The sequence below is a fragment of the Mauremys mutica genome, chromosome 16, assembly GCF_020497125.1.
Source record: "Mauremys mutica isolate MM-2020 ecotype Southern chromosome 16, ASM2049712v1, whole genome shotgun sequence".
NCBI classification, from domain to species: Eukaryota; Metazoa; Chordata; order Testudines; family Geoemydidae; genus Mauremys; species Mauremys mutica.
In genome coordinates this window covers 22,406,848-22,424,896 of record NC_059087.1, presented here as the reverse complement: position 1 = coordinate 22,424,896, position 18,049 = coordinate 22,406,848, and the positions used below count along the sequence as shown (strand labels likewise).

The window sequence follows — 18,049 nt, the reverse complement described above, 5'->3', positions numbered from 1 at the left end:
TGGAAATCTGTGTTTGGTCAAGAGCAAATACACAGCATGGTTTCCTACTTTCACAGGAGTTCAACAAGGCTCTGTCTTGTCACCGTTGTTCAATATCAGCACTGATGGATAAGCTTGAAGAGGATAGCTGTCAGTAACGTTAGGCTGAACACCGTTTTGCTTCAAGATCTCAAAATAGGCCGATAAAATGGAGAAAATACAATATTTTGATTACATCATACCCCATAGATCAGGGGTCGGCAACCTTTCAGAGGTGGTGTGCCGAGTCTTCATTTATTCACTCTAATTTAAGGTTTTGTGTGCCAGTCATACATTTTAACCTTTTTAGAAGATCTCTTTCTATAAGTCTTTAATATATAACTAAACTAAATGTTTAAGAAGCTTCATTTAAAATTAAATTAAAATGCAGAGCCCCCCGGACCAATGGCCAGGACCCGGGCAGCGTGAGTGCCACTGAAAATCGGCTCGTGTGCCGCCTTTGGCACGTGTGCCATAGGTTGCCTACCCCTGCCATAGATAGAAGTCTAGCAGTCTCACATTGCATTTGAGTACTCTGAAGGCATTTCCATATAGAGAACGAACTTAAAAATTCACATTCAGCTCAAATGATAGCCTCATTGTACCTTGTCAATAGCTCTATAGCTACTCTAAGTGAAGAATGAGCCCATACTGGCGCTAACAAAACTCTTAGAAAACTGATAGGAGAAAATGCCCCTCTTTCTTTGATGTCCTTTGGTCTTGTGTAGGCTCTCCCAAAGCAGTATATATTCAAGGAGGATTTAGTGTTTGACAGCAGTCTTCAGTACCATCCTGCCGAAGACCACATCAAGCATTCTGTAGTACCTAACGAAAACATGTGAGGAGACAACTCATGATACTGAACCTCAACTGGATGAAGTTAAACCCTGAACTCTGAGGTTCGGGCTACACACACCGTTGCACCTGTTTAACATTAGTTTTAAAACAAATTTTGTTAAACTGGTGCCAACTCCTGCGTGGACATTCTCAACCCAATATAAGCCACGTTTAAATCAAATGAAAAATGTCCACCCAGGAGTTTTCACCAGTCTATTTTAAAACCAATTTTTATTAACCTAGTGCAACTTTGTGTTTAGACCATTTAACTCATATGGGAGATGAGATCAAGGATTTAGCTGTTTCCTTGTGGTATTTGGGAGGCACTAGAACTTCAACATTTAAACAGATATAGAAGACTGAAGAGAGAAAACGGATAATGACAAGCAATTGTGTAAGGATAGGGGGAAGTGTTCAAAATATCTTGTAAGTTTTCATGTGAAATAAAATTGGCCCAAGCTGACTATTCTACAAATGTGATTAAACACTGATCTTGTACATTTAGTTCCACAGCAGCATACAACTCCTTGGGCGATTCTACTCGTCCGTTAAGGAATCCACAATATTGTACATAAGCTGAAGGAGTGGGGGGATTAGAGGGACTTGAATTGAAATTCTTAACTGAGTACATATTCACAAAGGAACTTGCCTTCTGTCCACACCACAACAAGCAGAACCTCAATGTGCTTTTGCCTGGATTTGGGTGCCACTATTTTTGTCATGCAGATGTTTCCTGGCACTTGTTTTTGGTGAATTTTGATGAACTGTAAATCAAGCTTCTGAGTGGATTTGTTTTCTTCCCTTGGCACCTCCTCAACCAGATTAATCCAACAAGCACATGGATTTTATCCCAATTACTCATCCACCCAATTCTTTCTAATCCTATTACTGCACTTCTGTTGAAGTCACCCAGCAGCACAACTGTTTTCTTCATTCTGGACTGGGAATTTAGATTTCAAGTCTACTTCCTACAAAATATGGGTTACTAGGCCCAGATTCCCTTCTCTTTCTGTCTAGTGTAGAACCTCACCTCTTCCAAACTTAAAGCCCCCCTAACTCCTAGAAAGCAAAGGAAATTGCCTCCCCTACACCATTTTCCAGGACAAATCTAGTCTCTTGCAGAACATTATTTGGCAGACAGGGTGGGCTCCAAAAGGTTATCCTTGTGCTAATGATTTCTAGCAAGTATTCTGACTAAAGTAAATGTATTATTTTTCACAAATTTCTAAAAGGACAATTCTTTATCTTATAGCAAATTATTCAAGATGGAAGGGGTTTTTGGGGGGGGGGGGAAGAGGGGGTTGGTTTGTTTTTTAATAAACGTAAGGAAAACACACCAACCTCGGTCTAGAATATCTGTATTCTGACTACTGTTATCTGAATCAACTGAACTTGCAGAAAAATTTGAGACTCAACCCTGATTCTAATGACCCTCTCCATGTGAAGAGACAGAATGTAGTATTACTGTCACTTTCCCCACATTCCTTATGACACTACTGTCACATTCTAGGGTGTCCAGGGGTATTCTTTATCACAGCTAAATTTAAATTACTGTATTTCTCACACTTAATCCCTGCTTTGCAGATAGAAACAGCAAGGGTTCAAAGACCTTTATGAATGAAAACATTAATGCTGTAAAACTGTACTCTAAACTCTAGTTAAACACGTCCTGTGACACAGGATCTAGTACTGTGCCATTAAAAAAAAGGGGGGGGGGAGAGAAATCAGAGGAACAAAATCTGAAGATAACTATCCACAGATAGTAGGCAACTTATACTTTAACTTGGGCATTTTGCTGTCAGATGTAAGTGGTCTCAAAATCACTAACAAAACAATATAATGATAGTTTTAATAAGGTCTTTTGAAGACAGGTGCCTTAGAACTAGTCAAAACTTCTTTATTTTGGGCAAGTTTGTATTGGTGGCTAACAGGTCTTTTTATATTCTTTACCCATGCTGCCTGCAAAGATAAAGAAATAAGAAAAATATGACATTTTTGGTTGTGGTGAACCTTGTTAGATTAAGCGAGGGCATGATATCACAAAAGGATAAACATGTTTGAGATAGTCAAATAAGTACTCATTTTATATTTTAATACTTTAATGTAATTAATTAGCTGGTAGAACTCAGTCCTATAATATATTATTGAAGCAAATACAGTTGTGCAAGTAGTACATGAATAAGAATAGAATGTGAGATTCTCCCAGTTAGAATAAATTACATGGTTTTCAATTCTCATGATTCAGGCCACATGGTGGCCAATAGCTGTGGTCAGAAAGGCATTCTCCCAGTGATATAATATTGCAGAGTTATGTGGTTATAAAATTTTAGGCCTTCTTTCTAAACTTGCAGTATTTTCCGACATAAGGATATTCAACTAGAAGGGTCAGTTATTTGATCTGGTACGGCAGTGTGTATACATAGTTGGTAAAATATCTAATTAGATGTGTCAAATTAGATATAGGAATCTCTGCATTCAGGCTTCTATGCAGTATTTGGCACCTGCTCTTTTTATTCTGAGTTTGTATCTTGTTAGGATGATTAATTACAATGGTTGTACACGAGGACTAAGGACATATTAGTTTTAGTTAATAGACAAAGATATTATATGGATTGGAATATCCTGTATTATGAACACTACGCAGGAATATAAAATTAGGGGCTAATCCAACCTTGAAGAAACCTAATCCTTCCGCCCAACTATCAGAAGACAATGAGTTAGCCGCACTGGCCTCAATAGATACACTGCTGCTCAAAAGATATTGAACAGATTGTCATGTTCTTAGCAGGGGCGGCTCCAGGCCCCAGCATGCCAAGCGCGTGCTTAGGGCGGCATGCCGCGGGGGGCGCTCTGCCGGTCGCCAGGAGGGCGGCAGGCGGCTCCGGAGGACCTCCCGCAGGCGTGCCTGCGGAGGGTCCGCTGGTCCCGCGGCTTCGGTGGAGCATCTGCAGGCACATCTGCAGGAGGTCCACCGGAGCCGCGGGACTGGCGTGCCGCCGTGCTTGGGGCGGCGAAATGGCTAGAGCCTCCCCTGGTTCTTAGCCTTGTTCATCACAGGTCTTCCAACTCTGTGCTGCTTGATAGTTCCCTCACAGAAAGCCTGCCTTTCCTGCATTGTCACAAAGGCCAAAGGACTGAGACTGGCACTTGAGTTTTTCCACAAGTTCACTCTCGACCCTGCCCTTCCAAAATGCACACTTCACATCTGTGCAGCATTAGAAGCAAGGAGACATGGGGCTAGTCTACACTGGCAATGTTAAAGTGCTGCCACTGCAGCGCTTTAATATGGCTTGTGTAGTATTGACAGAGTGCTGGGAGATAGCTCTCCCAGCACTCTAAAAAAAACCCACCTCCACAAAGGATGCGGCTCCCAGCACTGGTGCACTGTCTACACTGGTGCTTTACAGTGCTGAAATTTGCTGCGCTCAGGGGGTGTTTTCTTCCCTGATCAAGAAAGTTGCAGTGCTGTAAAGTGCCAGTGTAGACAAGCCCATGCTAAGTAGAAGTCAGGTCACCATCACCTAAATTAAGAAGCTGTAATCTAACCAAAATTAGAAAGTGGGGTAGAGAATTTAAGTACTCTCTAAGCAGGAAGAGACTGCCCAAAACAGCCAACAGAAAGGTGCTTCCATGTACTCAAAATAGAAAGCTAGATGTCTCTAGCAGCATCAAAAAATTTAGTTGTTCATGGTAATGGGAAAATGAGCTTTCTGGGCTGAAATGGGATATTTTCTCAATTTGCATTTACCTTATGTTTATCACAATTGTCCAACATCATTCCACCAAATCATCTGATTGCTACTAGTTAAGTTAGATTGTTCTATAGTTTTCCACAATTCTCCTTAATGACCCTGATTCCAATGCTGATGATTGGGACAAACGTCTGCCCGTGCTGAGTAGCTATGTTGTACAAGTGTTCCTTATTTATATGTGTTGATCAATAACAGGACTTTAAGGAATGTTCTACTCTGAAAAGTGATTAAAACAGCATTGTAGAGCCAGAACACTGCTACTAGTACTAAAGATCCTGAAAACCAAATAATGTCATCACTAACAACTATGCAGCATTTCTGATCCACCAGCTTTCTGCACATTCATTATCCAGGGCCTAAATGAAACAGACAATCCAAAGTCTGAGGGAATAGTCTCACTTGCAAGATTATTGATAAATATTAGTGACAAGAGAAGAACCCAGCCTGACTATCAGATCACAAATTAATTTCACAAAGGAGACAGACAAGCTGTTTTACAGGCAACTAGCCCATTAAATCACTATGTCAGCACGGAAACTCCTCAATACCATTTTTACAGTCGTTTTACAAAACAGAATTGCAGTTATTTTAACAGCTTCTTACAAAGAACTTTTTCAAAAGCCAATTAATTATTAGCTAAAGTGCATCCAGCTCCCCATTTTCCATTATTTCACTATTTTTCTATAAAATAATAGTTCAGTGAAGTATAAGCTTACTCAGTGTAGAAATGATTTGGTCACTGTTTAGCCAAGTGCTGTATTATGCTGTCCTTAAAGTTTATATGATACTGAGATGCGATTCACAGATCTATAGTTTCAGGGACCACTATTTTCTTTTTGAAGATAGGTGCAATATTTGTAACCTTCCTTTCTTCAGGGACAGGTGCTGTTTTAGGAAATACTACCTATTTCAGCAGAAGTTCTCTTAGTGTTTTATTGCTTTATGAATTCCCAAATGAACACCATCTTGCAAATTACCACTGCACCTGAATTTCTTAATTAGCTTAACTATATCTTAGATGCTTCTGTTAATACCACATAATGATTTCCTGTATAAATCATTACATGAGCCTGACCAGCAAAGCAAAGGGGATGGAAATTTCTCTCCATCACGTTCCATACTACTACCACCATAGCAGAGATAAGCTGAAAGCCTATTAGTATAAAAGAATAGGGGGAGATATTGCATGGGCGCACTCTGAGGGCCCCTCAGTTTTGGAATTCACTCCCCAGTTTGGTTGTTATGGTCGAAATCTGGAGATCTTCAGGACACACTGCAAAGCTTATCTTTTTTCTGAGGAACATGTAAAAAGGGATAAGGTGGTTAAGGGGGGAATTTTGAAGGTGGAGAACTATTGGAAGAGGAAGATGATTTAAGTTTGAGAGTTCCTGGCTCATTGCTGGTGGTTTATACTGCACTGTGCTGCTGTACTTTATGTTTTGTTGTATCTTAAAATAGTAATTTTAAGGTCTCCTAGAATATAGGAAGAATCCCATGCACTGCTACAGACTAGGGATCAAGTGGCTAGGCAGCAGTTCTGCAGAAAATGACCTAGGAGTTACAGTGGACAGGAAGCTGGATACAAGTCAACAATGTGCCCTTGTTGCCAAGAAGGCTAACAGCATTTTGGGCTGTATAAGTAGGAGCATTGCCAGCAGATCGAAGGACGTGATCATTCCCCTCTATTCAGCATTGGTGAGGGATCTGGAGTACTGTGTCCAGTTTTGGGCCCCACACTAAAAGAAGGATGTGGAAAAATTGGAAAGAGTCCAGCGGAGGGCAACAAAAATTATTGGGGGGGGGCTGGAGCACATGACTTATGAGGAGAGGCTGAGGGAACTGGGATTGTTTAGTCTGCAGAAGAGAAGAATGAGGGGGGATTTGATAGCTGTTTCAACTACCTGAAAGGAGGTTCCAAAGAGGATGGATCTAGATTGTTCTCAGTGGTAGCAGATGACAGAACAAGGAGTAATGGTCTCAAGTTGCAGTGGGGGAAATTTGGGTTGGATATTAGGAAAAACTTTTTCACTAGAAGGGTGGTGAAGCACTGAAATCTGTTACCTAGGGAGGTGGTGGAATCTAAGGTCAGGCTTGACAAAGCCCTGGCTGGGATGATTTAGTTGGGGACTAGGTCCTGCTTTGAGCAGGGGGTTGGACTAGATGACCTCCTGAGGTCCCTTCCAACCCTGATATTCTATGATAAGGCTATGCACCCTTTCTACTGCTATGTAAATCCAAACATCCAACCATAGCAGAATTACGGTTTACCCATAACTTCTCCACAAATACAGATTTCACTTTAATTACCCCCTTGGCCATAAGCTAGATAGGTCCAAAATCCTCCTGCACCTAGAATATTTAAATATTTGTTAATCATCTTAATATACTTGGCTATTTGTTCTCCGTACTTTCTTTGCCCTTTTTGCTTATATACCTTCTGTAACATTTTCTTTGATGAAAGGCTTCTTCAGCTCTAATACTATCCGAAGTGCAATATTACCCCTGAGTATCAAGTAATACCTGCCTAACCTTAATGATAGGGACAGCCAGTTCTTCCCCCCCCAAAAAATCACTGTTTGCATTACACAACTTTGTTTACTGTATGATGGGATTCAGCAACCTTTATCTTAAGGGTTGCCACCTGGACCATTTGAGACTTTAATTTGCTCTCACCTGGTTTTGGAACATTTAAAAAAATGATGATGTGATGTATTGCTCACTGTAACAACAAGGAATCCGGTGGCACCTTAAAGACTAGCAGATTTATTTGGGCATAAGCTTTTGTGGGTAAAAAAACCCACTTCTTCAGATGCATGGAGTGAAAATTACAGATGCAGGCATAAATATACTGACACATGAAGAGAAGGGAGTTGCTCATTGTGAATTTCTGGCTGTTTACCATAGACTTATTAGTAACAAGAAGTTATATACTATTGTTTTCCCAAGCTTGATAAATAAAGCAAACATGTTTTTCATAATTTTTAAAATGTCAGGGGTGCAACTAACTAGAATTTACATATTTTGTTCATCTGGTACACCTTGTCTCTTGGCCATATTCAAAGTAGTCAAACATTTCATACTTGATGCAGTACATTCTGTATTCCCTTCCTCCCTGAACTGCCGCAGTTCAACTGGTTTCTCTAAACTAAACTGGAGGCCCCAAACACAATGGATAGTTACTTTCACAACTTTCCTGCTATGCATTGGTCAACTAATTTAATTTTTAAAGACATTCAAATATATTTTACAGGTTTCAGTTACAGCAACCACCAATTCCATCATGTGGAAAACAGTGACAAGCAGTTATACAGTCCTCTGTGACTTTGCTATATGGACTATGTATCAAAAATACCTTATTTGATCCTTTTGTAGCCTACAAGATAGTTTCAAATGGATGGGGAAAATGTGTCCCTGGCCAATTTAATCCATATAAAGTGTAAAATGCTGCTGTGGTATACTTGATTTGCCTTCACATAGTTGATGCTACTGTGGCATACTTGAACCTGGATTTGCCTTCACATAATTACATACTTCAGAAACTGATCTTCCAAATACACCAGGTCCTTCCATTTTCTTCCTCTCCTTTATATCCTTCTCAGAACCAAAAGTAAAAATTTAAAGTCCGTTTACAACAAGTATCAGTCTGAGAAAGATAGAAACAAACACACATACTAAATAAAGTCAGACCACTAACTGCTAAGTATTAGTCAGTTCTTTGGTACATCTTCTAGAATAGGTCTAGCTCTAACTGACAGATGTGTCTTCCCCCTCCTAACAAGAAGGCACTGACATGACTAACGTACTGAATGCAAATGCTGTTCATAATGAAGTTTACATCTGAAATAAATAGAAGCTTTAGAGAACAGTCTTACCTGAAGCTGCCATAGACTATAAGGAGAATGGAAATCAGGAACGTAGACACTTGGCTGGAATCCACAAGGGAATATGCCCTAGAATGGGGGAGAGAAAGGCACAATGTGTTACCACAGAGCATCACTTTTGGGTGTCATTTGATAACGCTTTGTCTTATGTTAACAAAACAAATAGGACACTGAATGACAAGTCAGGAAGGTAGCTATTTCTAGAATGTCAATGCCAAATAAGAAAAAACTTAAAAGGCTGACTAATTATAATTAGCCTATAATAGTCAAAGATAGACTCACAAATTATTTGCAGCATTCAAACAGTGATCAAATATGACTTGTGGTAACTTGTGCCAAGCTCACCACACGGGCGCTTCTGCCAAAGCATGTGGGAGGAGGAAGATGCTTTAGCTTTATCTAATGAAACCGTGCCTATAAGATGCAGCCTTCTCAAACTGTACTTAGTTATAGAACTTAACTTGTAACACAAAAGGTAGAATGGTGACCAAGCATTATTTCAGAGAAAAACTACATCCCACATAACTGCATAACATTATACCTTACATGAAAGATGGAAATATTTTGATATAGGACTTCTGATGGAGATTTTGGTAAGGACCAAGTCTTAAACTCACTAACGCCAGTTTACTTGCATAGATTTCCTGAGAAATCAGACTTCAGAAAACATATGTACATGGCTTCCCACATGTGTTTATAATACAGAACTAAGATTCCTAGCAGCCTTGTGTCCCTAATGCCTATGCTATCTAATTTTTGGTTCCCTACCCCCAAGAGACTGAATTGTATTGTCTAGCTTATATTGCAATCTCTGGGGTTGGGATGGTGTCTTTGCCAAATTTATAAAGCAGCAATCTAACACAATTAAATATGTACATACTACCGCTTGACAAATTTCAAGTTTTTACATATTTATCTATTTATGCAAGAGTTTCTATTGGGCGTCTAGCATTCACATTTTCAGGGTATGAGGGATTCAAAATGCCTCTAAAGTTAAAACCTGACATGGAACACTTAGCAATCACTGGATTGCTTCAGTTTCACTCTGCGGCAGAAATTCTGTCCGTACAGGCAATATAAGTTTTTATACCACTATAGTATTCAGGTGACTTACACAATGATCCTTCCCTCTGTCAGATTATACCAAAACAAAATGTCTAGAACATGGGGATGTGTATGTCGTAAGATTCCTAAAACCTGTACAAAAATTTAGAACTGAGTATTTCAGAGGGCTGACAGCTAAGAAATTGCCAATAAGCTACTGTAAACAAAAAGGAATGAATGGAAGATGACTAGCTAACTGACTCAAACAAGTATTTAGGTATGTTTACTCATTTTTCTTCTACAATAAATGAATGGTGTGTTATTGGAGATATGCATAAATTGACCATCTCCTCCATCTGAACTACATGGTACAACATATCAACTCTAATATTTTAGCACGACAGTGTTTTATCACCCCTGCAAACCCAGATAACTGGCTGGTGTAAGTGTAAGCAAATCTATTCACAACTTTCCCTGTTACAAGATTCACTATTAAATCATAACCTGATGAGAAGTTACTATAACCTAGGTTACCAGCTACTTTGTACTTCAATACACAGGTACCATCAGCAACTTCAGCATACTGAACTATATACATTAAATATACTAGAGTAAAACTATAAAGGCATCAGAGGATAACAAGTGAGAATGCGAATGTATCCATTTCTTAAATTGGTTTATTCCTAGATCACTAGACTGAAAGTGAGCAACAGCAAAAGGACAAAAAGTATCCTTTCACTTCTTTATAAAGACCACAGAATGCCTGGGGGTATGGTTCTCTACTTCGCATGCTCCCCCTCACCCTGCCTTTTTTATTTACCATATATATTTGTTCATAAGCCGAATTTTGTTAAGTAAAAAAGGGAAGCACCAGAGAAGGGGGTCGGCTTATGAACAGGTATAGAGAGGGAGAGGTGGGACACAGCCCCTCCCCTCAACAGAGGGAGCAAGGAGAGGCAACACAGCCAGTAGAGACAGAAGGGCAGAGGCAGGGCCAGAGTCTCTCCGCTTCTGGCCACATTGCTCTCCCCTGAGCCTCCAAAGCAGCTGCAGCTCTGGAGCAGGCTGCGGCCGCGCCACCTGGCCCGGCCCACCGGAGCAGGTCCAACCAGGCCAGAGACATCCTCCCCTGGCCCTCCCCAGATGAAGTGGGAAGGGATGGGATGGGAAGAGTGTGGTGGTCCAGGGCTAGGGGTGGGATCAACTTCTCCCACACCAAAACATTTCCCACCAGTTGCTGTCCCAGCCTGTCAGGGTAAGCAGCTGGCGCGCCAGGACACTTTGTTTACTTAGGTTTACCTCCGTGCCTGCAGACGCTTGAGGCAAACAAACCATCTCGGCCCATCAGCGGCTTATCCTGATGGCTCGGGAGTCCAAGTTTGCTGACCCCTGAATTATAGGGTCAGCTTATGAATGGGTCATACAAATTTTCCCTTTTTACTTATCCATCTTGGGGGGGGGGGGGTCGTCAGCTTATAAACGAACCAGCTTATGATCGAGTATACATACAGAGGATAGCCAAAACCTAGCATTTCCTGTTTTTGCTTGAAGAGACTTGGAACTGAAGAAATAATGCATTGAGATCATAAGACAAACCACAGCAACAGAACTGGGAAAGCATTTTTAGGCCACGTTGACACTACAAACTTCAGTCGATACAAGTTATGTTGGCATAAAGCCACAGCAGGTAGTACAGTAAAACCTCAGAATTACGTAAACCTTGGGAATCTAGGTTGTTCGTAATGCTGAAATGTTCATAACTCAGAAAAATGTTCTGGCTGTTTCAAAAGTTTACAACTGAACATTGACTTAATACAGCTTTGAAAAAAAAGGGGTGGGGGGCAGCATTTTTCTTCTGCATAGTAAAGTTTAAGTTTAACTCAGTAGTATACTGTATTTGATTTTTTTTCCTATGCTGCCTGATTACGTACTTCCAGTTCCAAATGAGATGTGTGGTTGACCGATCAGTTCGAAACTCTGTTGTTCGTAACTCTGAAGTTCTACTGTGTATCGTTTGTGCATGTGCACACTTGGCTCTTCACGTCAGCACTGCACATACTCATCAGGAGTGCTTGTGTCAATGCGCAGTGCAGTGCATTATTGGTCCGTATCCCAGCGTGCAACCAACCACTACCCAGCATATGATCTCTTAGGAAGTTTTGGCAACGCATGCTGGGATAGAAATGAGTTGGGTAGGAGTGACTGGGAGCAAGGGGTCAACTTCCCAGTGTGCAACTGTCTCCATCCCATAGTGTCATCCATATGCCATAGTTTTTGCACCATTTATAAAAATCCCAGAATCTGCATGTCCCTCCTCACTGTTCATCTCCGACAGAAGCATGGAGCCTGCACAGCTCCGCATTATTGTCATAAGTGTTGCAAGCACAGGACACGATTCTCCAGTATCTGCAGAGCTGTAAGAGGAACTGAATCAGTGGGGAACATGACAATTTCTTGGATGACAGATTGCTGTGGGACATAGCAAGAACCAGTTCAAGGTTGTGGGTGGTGTTCACACAGCAACTGCGGATGGTGGAGCACTGCTTCTGAAAAATGAACACTGATTGGTGGGATCGCACTGTAATGCAGGCTTGGGATGATGAGCAGTGGCTGCAGAACTCTTGGATGTGCAAAGCCACAGTCCTGGATCAGTGTGCCGTGCTCACCCCAGTCCTCCAGCCACGGGGCAAACAGAATGAGAGCTGCACTGGCAGTGGAGGAGCAAGTGGCAATCGCACTGTGGAAACTTGCAGTGCCTTATACCTCATTCGGTGCACTAAATGCCCCAACAACAATTATGGATAAAACCAGACAATCACTACGCTCTTGAACAAACTCACACAATGATACAAGACAAAAGGTATGTCTTCACTAGCACTGTTAAAGCACTGCCATGGCAGCACTTTAACATGGCTGTGTAGTTGTGGCACCTCCACGAGGGGAGCAGCTACCAGCGTTGCTGCACTGCCACTTTGCAGCCCTGAAGTTTGCAGTGCTCAGGAGTGTTTTTTTCCCACAACCCTGAGCGAGAAAGTTGAAGCGCTGTAAAGTGGCAGTGTAGACAAGGCCAAAAATACCACCCCATCATCTGTGAACACTTTTCACAAAGCAATCACTTTGTATCTGACCTATCAGTCATCCTCAAAACCAGGGGTCCCTAATCTTTTTTGTCTGGCAGGTGCCAGACAACGAGCCACAGAGGACCATGGCGGCGGACGAGCATCCGCCCAAATTCCACTGACAAGCAGCAACATCAATAGGTGTCGCCGAATTGCCACCGAAAATCGGCAGCATTTCAGTGGCAATGCCTCTGGATGACGCAGTTTGTTGGCAGCATTTTGGCAGATGCTTGTCCATCGGACAGTACGCGGGTGCACTTAGATGCCTCAGCAGGCGCCATGGCGCCCGTGGGCACCGCGTTTGGGACTCCTGCTCAAAACACTTAACACTTTCAAAAGACGAGCCTAGGGAACCATGGCTAATGGGAGCTGCAGGGGTGGTGCCTGCAGGCAGAGGGAGCGCGCAGAGCTACCTGGCCACGCCTCTGCCCCCAGGTAAGTGACACCCAGAGCCCACCTCATCCTGTGCTGTGCCCCAACCCACTCCCACACCCAAATGGGGGCGGGGGGAGAGGGAGGAGAGAGAAACGGAGCCAGGTAAGGAGCCTGCCAGCCCCGACAACACCTCCCCTCCCAGCACCAGCAGGAGTCCCGGGCTGCCACCCCACCCCTCACCCCTAAGCAGCCAGGTCGCCCTCCCCCAACACCCATGAGGACCGCGGGCAGCCGCCCCGCCCCCAGTTTTATTCATGAGTATTTTTAGTAAAAGTCATGGATAGGTCACAGGCCACGAATTTTTGTTTACTGCCCGTGACCTCTACTAAAAATACTCGTGAGTAAAACGTAGACTTAAATATAATATACACTCAGCAAGGTATTTAGTACATTATATTATAAGACAAGGCTCTACTCGGCATCATTCCTTCCCTCCTGCACACAAGGTTCTCCACTCTGTAATATGCTATATGACAGATATGATAAACTGTACAACAGCATATTAACACACTTATCCAGTATTGCTGCTTGTTCATGGAACAGTTTGACATGTTTAGAAATGTACAAAGTGGGTGATTTTTTATGTTATGGGGCTCAATGATTTTTCTCATCCATAATACACTCAGATTTGAACCAAGTATTGTTTTTAAATTAAGTTTATTTCACTACAGTGAAATGAAAAACAATTCTATATGAATACTGGAATAACACTTACATAAGCCTATCAGAGCATTGCAGCGGAGAATAGCACAGTGACCTGTTGATTCTAGGCGGTAAGCAGTAACCATGAAGGTGTTTTCATCCTGCATACAGCAGTGTTGCAGGTACAGCAGCATTATGTACAGTGGAGTTGCATCATAGGCGCATTTAATTTACGCGATTTTAACTATACATGCTCGGCAAAACAAAACAAAAAAGAGAAAAATTTTAAATACTGTACCTGTAGTGCGGGCGATTCCGCCCACCATTCCACTCAATGAGTGTTTAACTATACGTGATTTTCTCCTTACGCGCTGACTTCAGAACCTAACCCCCCGCGTAAGATGCAACTCCCCGATATTCCAAGTAGACAGTGGAGTGTTCCCAGCTTCTCTGCATAAGCATTTTTCTTAGGAAGGTGTTCCAAAAACAACTCAGACTCAGTACCATATTACTATGTTGCCAGTACAATCCACTATCACAGGCACTTTCAGCAGGGGAGCCCCAAACAGGTCCAAGGGAGTCACAAACATCCTTCCTTTCTTCATTACTTCGTGGGAAGGGGTTCAAAAGCTTTTTTTCGGTTACATGAAGTCACTATATGAAACACCGAGAACTACACTACAGGATTCAAACAAGGAACTCTCAATGGCTATGCTACAGACGCAACAATCGCACAGCTACAACACTGCAGCTGTAGCGCCATACTATAGATACTCACTACAGGGACAAATGGAGTTTTTCTGTTGCTGTAGTTAATCCAACTCTCATAGAGGTGGTAGCTAGGTCAACGGATGAATCCTTCCATTGACCTAGCGGTGTCAACACCAGGGCTTACATCAGTTTAATTGCATCTCTGAATTCACACCCCCATAGCCACCTAGCTAAGGGCTTGGCTACACTTGCGAGTTAGAGCACATTAAAGCAGCCCTGGGCACCCTAGCTCACTCCCCATCCACACTGGCCAGGCACATAGAGCACTCTGACTCCAGGGCTAGAGCGCTCCTGGTACTCCACCTCAGCAGGAAGATTAACACTTGGTGCGCATTGGCTGAAGCGCCCGGGCATCAGTGTGAACGAGGTGTTGCATTACTGCTCTCTGATCAGCCTCCGGAAACGTCCCATAATCTCCTTAAGTCAAGTGGCCACTCTTGTCATTGTTTTGAATCACTGTAGAAATGCAGATATGTCATTTGAAAGCTCCGTTTCTGACAGCCGGCTGCTTATCTGCTCTGAGACAAAGCAACCATTAGTGTGGAATGCTGAGGGGGGGGGAGGGAGGTCTGCTGCTGTCTGAACTTAAAAGACAGCATGCTGACATGCTCTCAGCCCCCCAAAAACCTACTTTCTTTCTCTCCCTCCACATACACACAACACACTTCCTGTCACACTCCACCTCCCCCCAATATGAAAAGCACGTTGCAGTCACTTGCATGCTGGGATAGCTGCCCATAATCCACTGCTCCCAATGCCGCTGCAAGAGCTGCAAATGTGGCCACGCCAATGCGCAAGCAGCTGTCAGTGTGGACAGACTGCAGCGCTTTCCCTACTGAGCTCTCCTAAGGCAGATTTAACTCACAGCACTCTACATCTGCATGCCCTTAAGGCTAAATACGGTCTGATCCCACTAGAATTTCCCTTCTTCATATAGCCTGGAGACATGGAATGTTAAAGAGTATTGTTCAAGCCTGTGTATAGAAATGCTTCCTGAAACCTGACATCTTAAATGTTGGTCAGTTTGCTAATGGATTAAAACCCTTGACCCCGAGACAAGATTTTTTAATCACTTAATCTAGACCCAGAATAAGGATCTGCAGTAAGTGGGGAAATTACACTGCGAGTCATTTTATAATCTACATAGCTTTTTGGACACAATTCAAAATTCCAGAAATCTGCAAACCCATTTATATTTGGAACAGACATCTAAATGAGAATCTAATTTAGCCAGTGCAGGAGTCAGGTTATTATGAATACATATGTAAATATTAACCAGGTCACAACTGGAGCCATATCACTGGCGTGCCAAACAAAGTTGTGTTAAACATTTTTTTTTCAAAGAAGGATCCAACCAGGAAAAGTAATAGGAAGTCAGAGAAATTGTCAACTTTATGCAATGACGTTCATCCCAGAGTTTTCACTGAACCTCTACCAGGAATGTCAGTCACATTAACTAAATGATTAGCAGTCAGAACAGTAGTAGAGGATTATACATGCAAAATACATGTTCTCAAAACAGAAGTTATCCCTTGACTTAAAATATCCATTGAAAAAGCACTTTGTAGTACTTGTTACAAGGCTGTCCAGAATGGAAAGGCGAGCTCTTTCCTGGTTCCTGCTCTCATTCAGACAACTAGCTGCTGAACAAAGTTAGGTAACTGGCTTCTGAAGGTTCCGGTTTAGTACTGTAGTTCGTTACTCAGCTGTACACCAAATGAAAAGCATTGCCCCAGCCCATGTCCAGTGTCAGATTTATGTGCAAAAAACACTGCTCAGAAAAGTACCACAAGCTTTTCTGGTGAGGTTCAATGCTTAATAAGATTCTTTTGCTACCATACCTCCAATTAAACATACATTCTGGAAGGTGGGTTTTAAAGGATACTTAACCAGGCTAGCAGGGGCCCTGAAAATAAACTCAAGATCACTGATTTTGCCAGGAAATCTAATGGATAAAGCATTTCAAAAGCTGATGTTATTAGGTCATTACCAAATCCACAATTCAATTTAATACTCTCCATAAACTCTACTTTCCCATCTGCAGACAAAAACAACCCAAAAGTTTTCTCTAGGACTGAAGACCATATTCTGAACTTCCAGTTTTGCAGGGCCACTGCTGATTTTAATAACTGGTCCGCCATCAGACATCTCTATTCTAGCTGATTTAAGGGCAAGTGCTTACAACACAGAGCCTGCTAAAGGCATGCCAAGACAGAGACACAGCAAGCACTGTTCTACAACATTCTGTGTGTCAGCCTTCTAGCTATACAATGAGAGCATTCTTGTCTACACAACAATCCAAGCAGCCTGCTCTTTAGCCTGGCACAGAGAGCTCCATAGATATTTACCTACAGAACAATTCCAGGAATACCGAGCTATTCAGCCACACAACCACTTCCACACTCCTCAAACACTAAGTGTGGAAAGCATGTGCCATGATACAAGCTACAGCAGGCAGTCCAAGCAATTTTTCCCCCCATTCTGGGCAAAAGTGAATAACCTCTATATCCCCAGTAGTACATACACACACTTTTTGCTCTGCTAGATAACATGTTGATCAGCTAATAAAGCGTCTCAACAGCAAACCTAATGTAGTTAAACTGCAGAGATCACTTACAAGCTCTTTTCCTCCCACTCAGCAATCCGGGGTCCAAAGCATGTATCTCTTTCCCTTCTCTCTCTCTGTGGTAATGTAGCATCATTCATTTGGCTTCCCCTAACCAGACCACTTGGGAGCTTCCAACAAAGGCTTCCTTCAACACTGTCATTCCTACTCATTCTAGCAACGTGTACCATTTCTTTAATTCCTCAGACTACCCACTTGCATGCTATTCTTTCTACAGCTTTGTCTACACTACAAAGTTTTGTCAACAAAAACAAATGGATGCATACACACTGCAATGCAACTTTCGGCGGCAAAAATGCACTGTTTTGGTGACAAAATAAAACCACCCTGATGAGAGAGAGAGAAGGCTTTTTGTGCAAAATTTGTGTCGGCAAAGCGCCAGTGAAGACACCATGCTTGATTTTATCACTTTAATTGGCCTCCAGGAGGTGTCCCACAATGCTCATCCTGACCGCTCTGGTCAGCAGTTTGCACTCCACTGCCCTGCAGCCAGGTATACAACCATTCACCCCTCCCTTTAGAAGCCCTGTGAATTTTTGAAATTCCATTTCCTGTTTGCTCAGTGTGGAGAGGTCTCAATGCATCTTCCCAGGTGACCATGGTAGGTTATCGCAGAAGACGCTCTCCTGCTTGGACCACTATGGATCTGCTGGATCTGCTCAGTATATGGGGAAAGGAGGCTGTGCAGTCCCAGCTCCGCTTGACCCATAAGAATTTTGATACCTACGGGTAGATTTCTCAAGGCTTGTGCGAAGAGGGCTATGTTTGGGACACACTGCAGTGCAGAGCGAAGATAAAGGAGCTGAGGCAGGCTTACCATAAGGTGAGGGAGGCAAACCATCGCTCCAGTGCTGCACCTAAGACCTGCTGGTTCTATAAGGAGCTGGACATTATCCTCAGTGGAGACCCACTTCCACCGCCAAT

At 42.5% G+C, this 18,049-nt stretch overlaps 1 protein-coding gene across 2 annotated transcripts in view; it reads right to left on the bottom strand.

Annotated features, from left to right (window-relative positions):
• Positions 1–18,049, bottom strand: part of SPPL3 (signal peptide peptidase like 3) — a 139,703-nt gene that overhangs the window by 53,927 nt on the left and 67,727 nt on the right. The window contains exon 2 of one of the 2 annotated variants that reach the window (XM_044990527.1): positions 8,480–8,557. In XM_044990527.1, coding sequence (XP_044846462.1) covers positions 8,480–8,557 — 78 coding nt within the window. Of the gene's footprint in view, positions 1–8,479; positions 8,602–18,049 lie in introns of those variants that run through there. The other variant, XM_044990526.1, reaches the window with a different exon arrangement.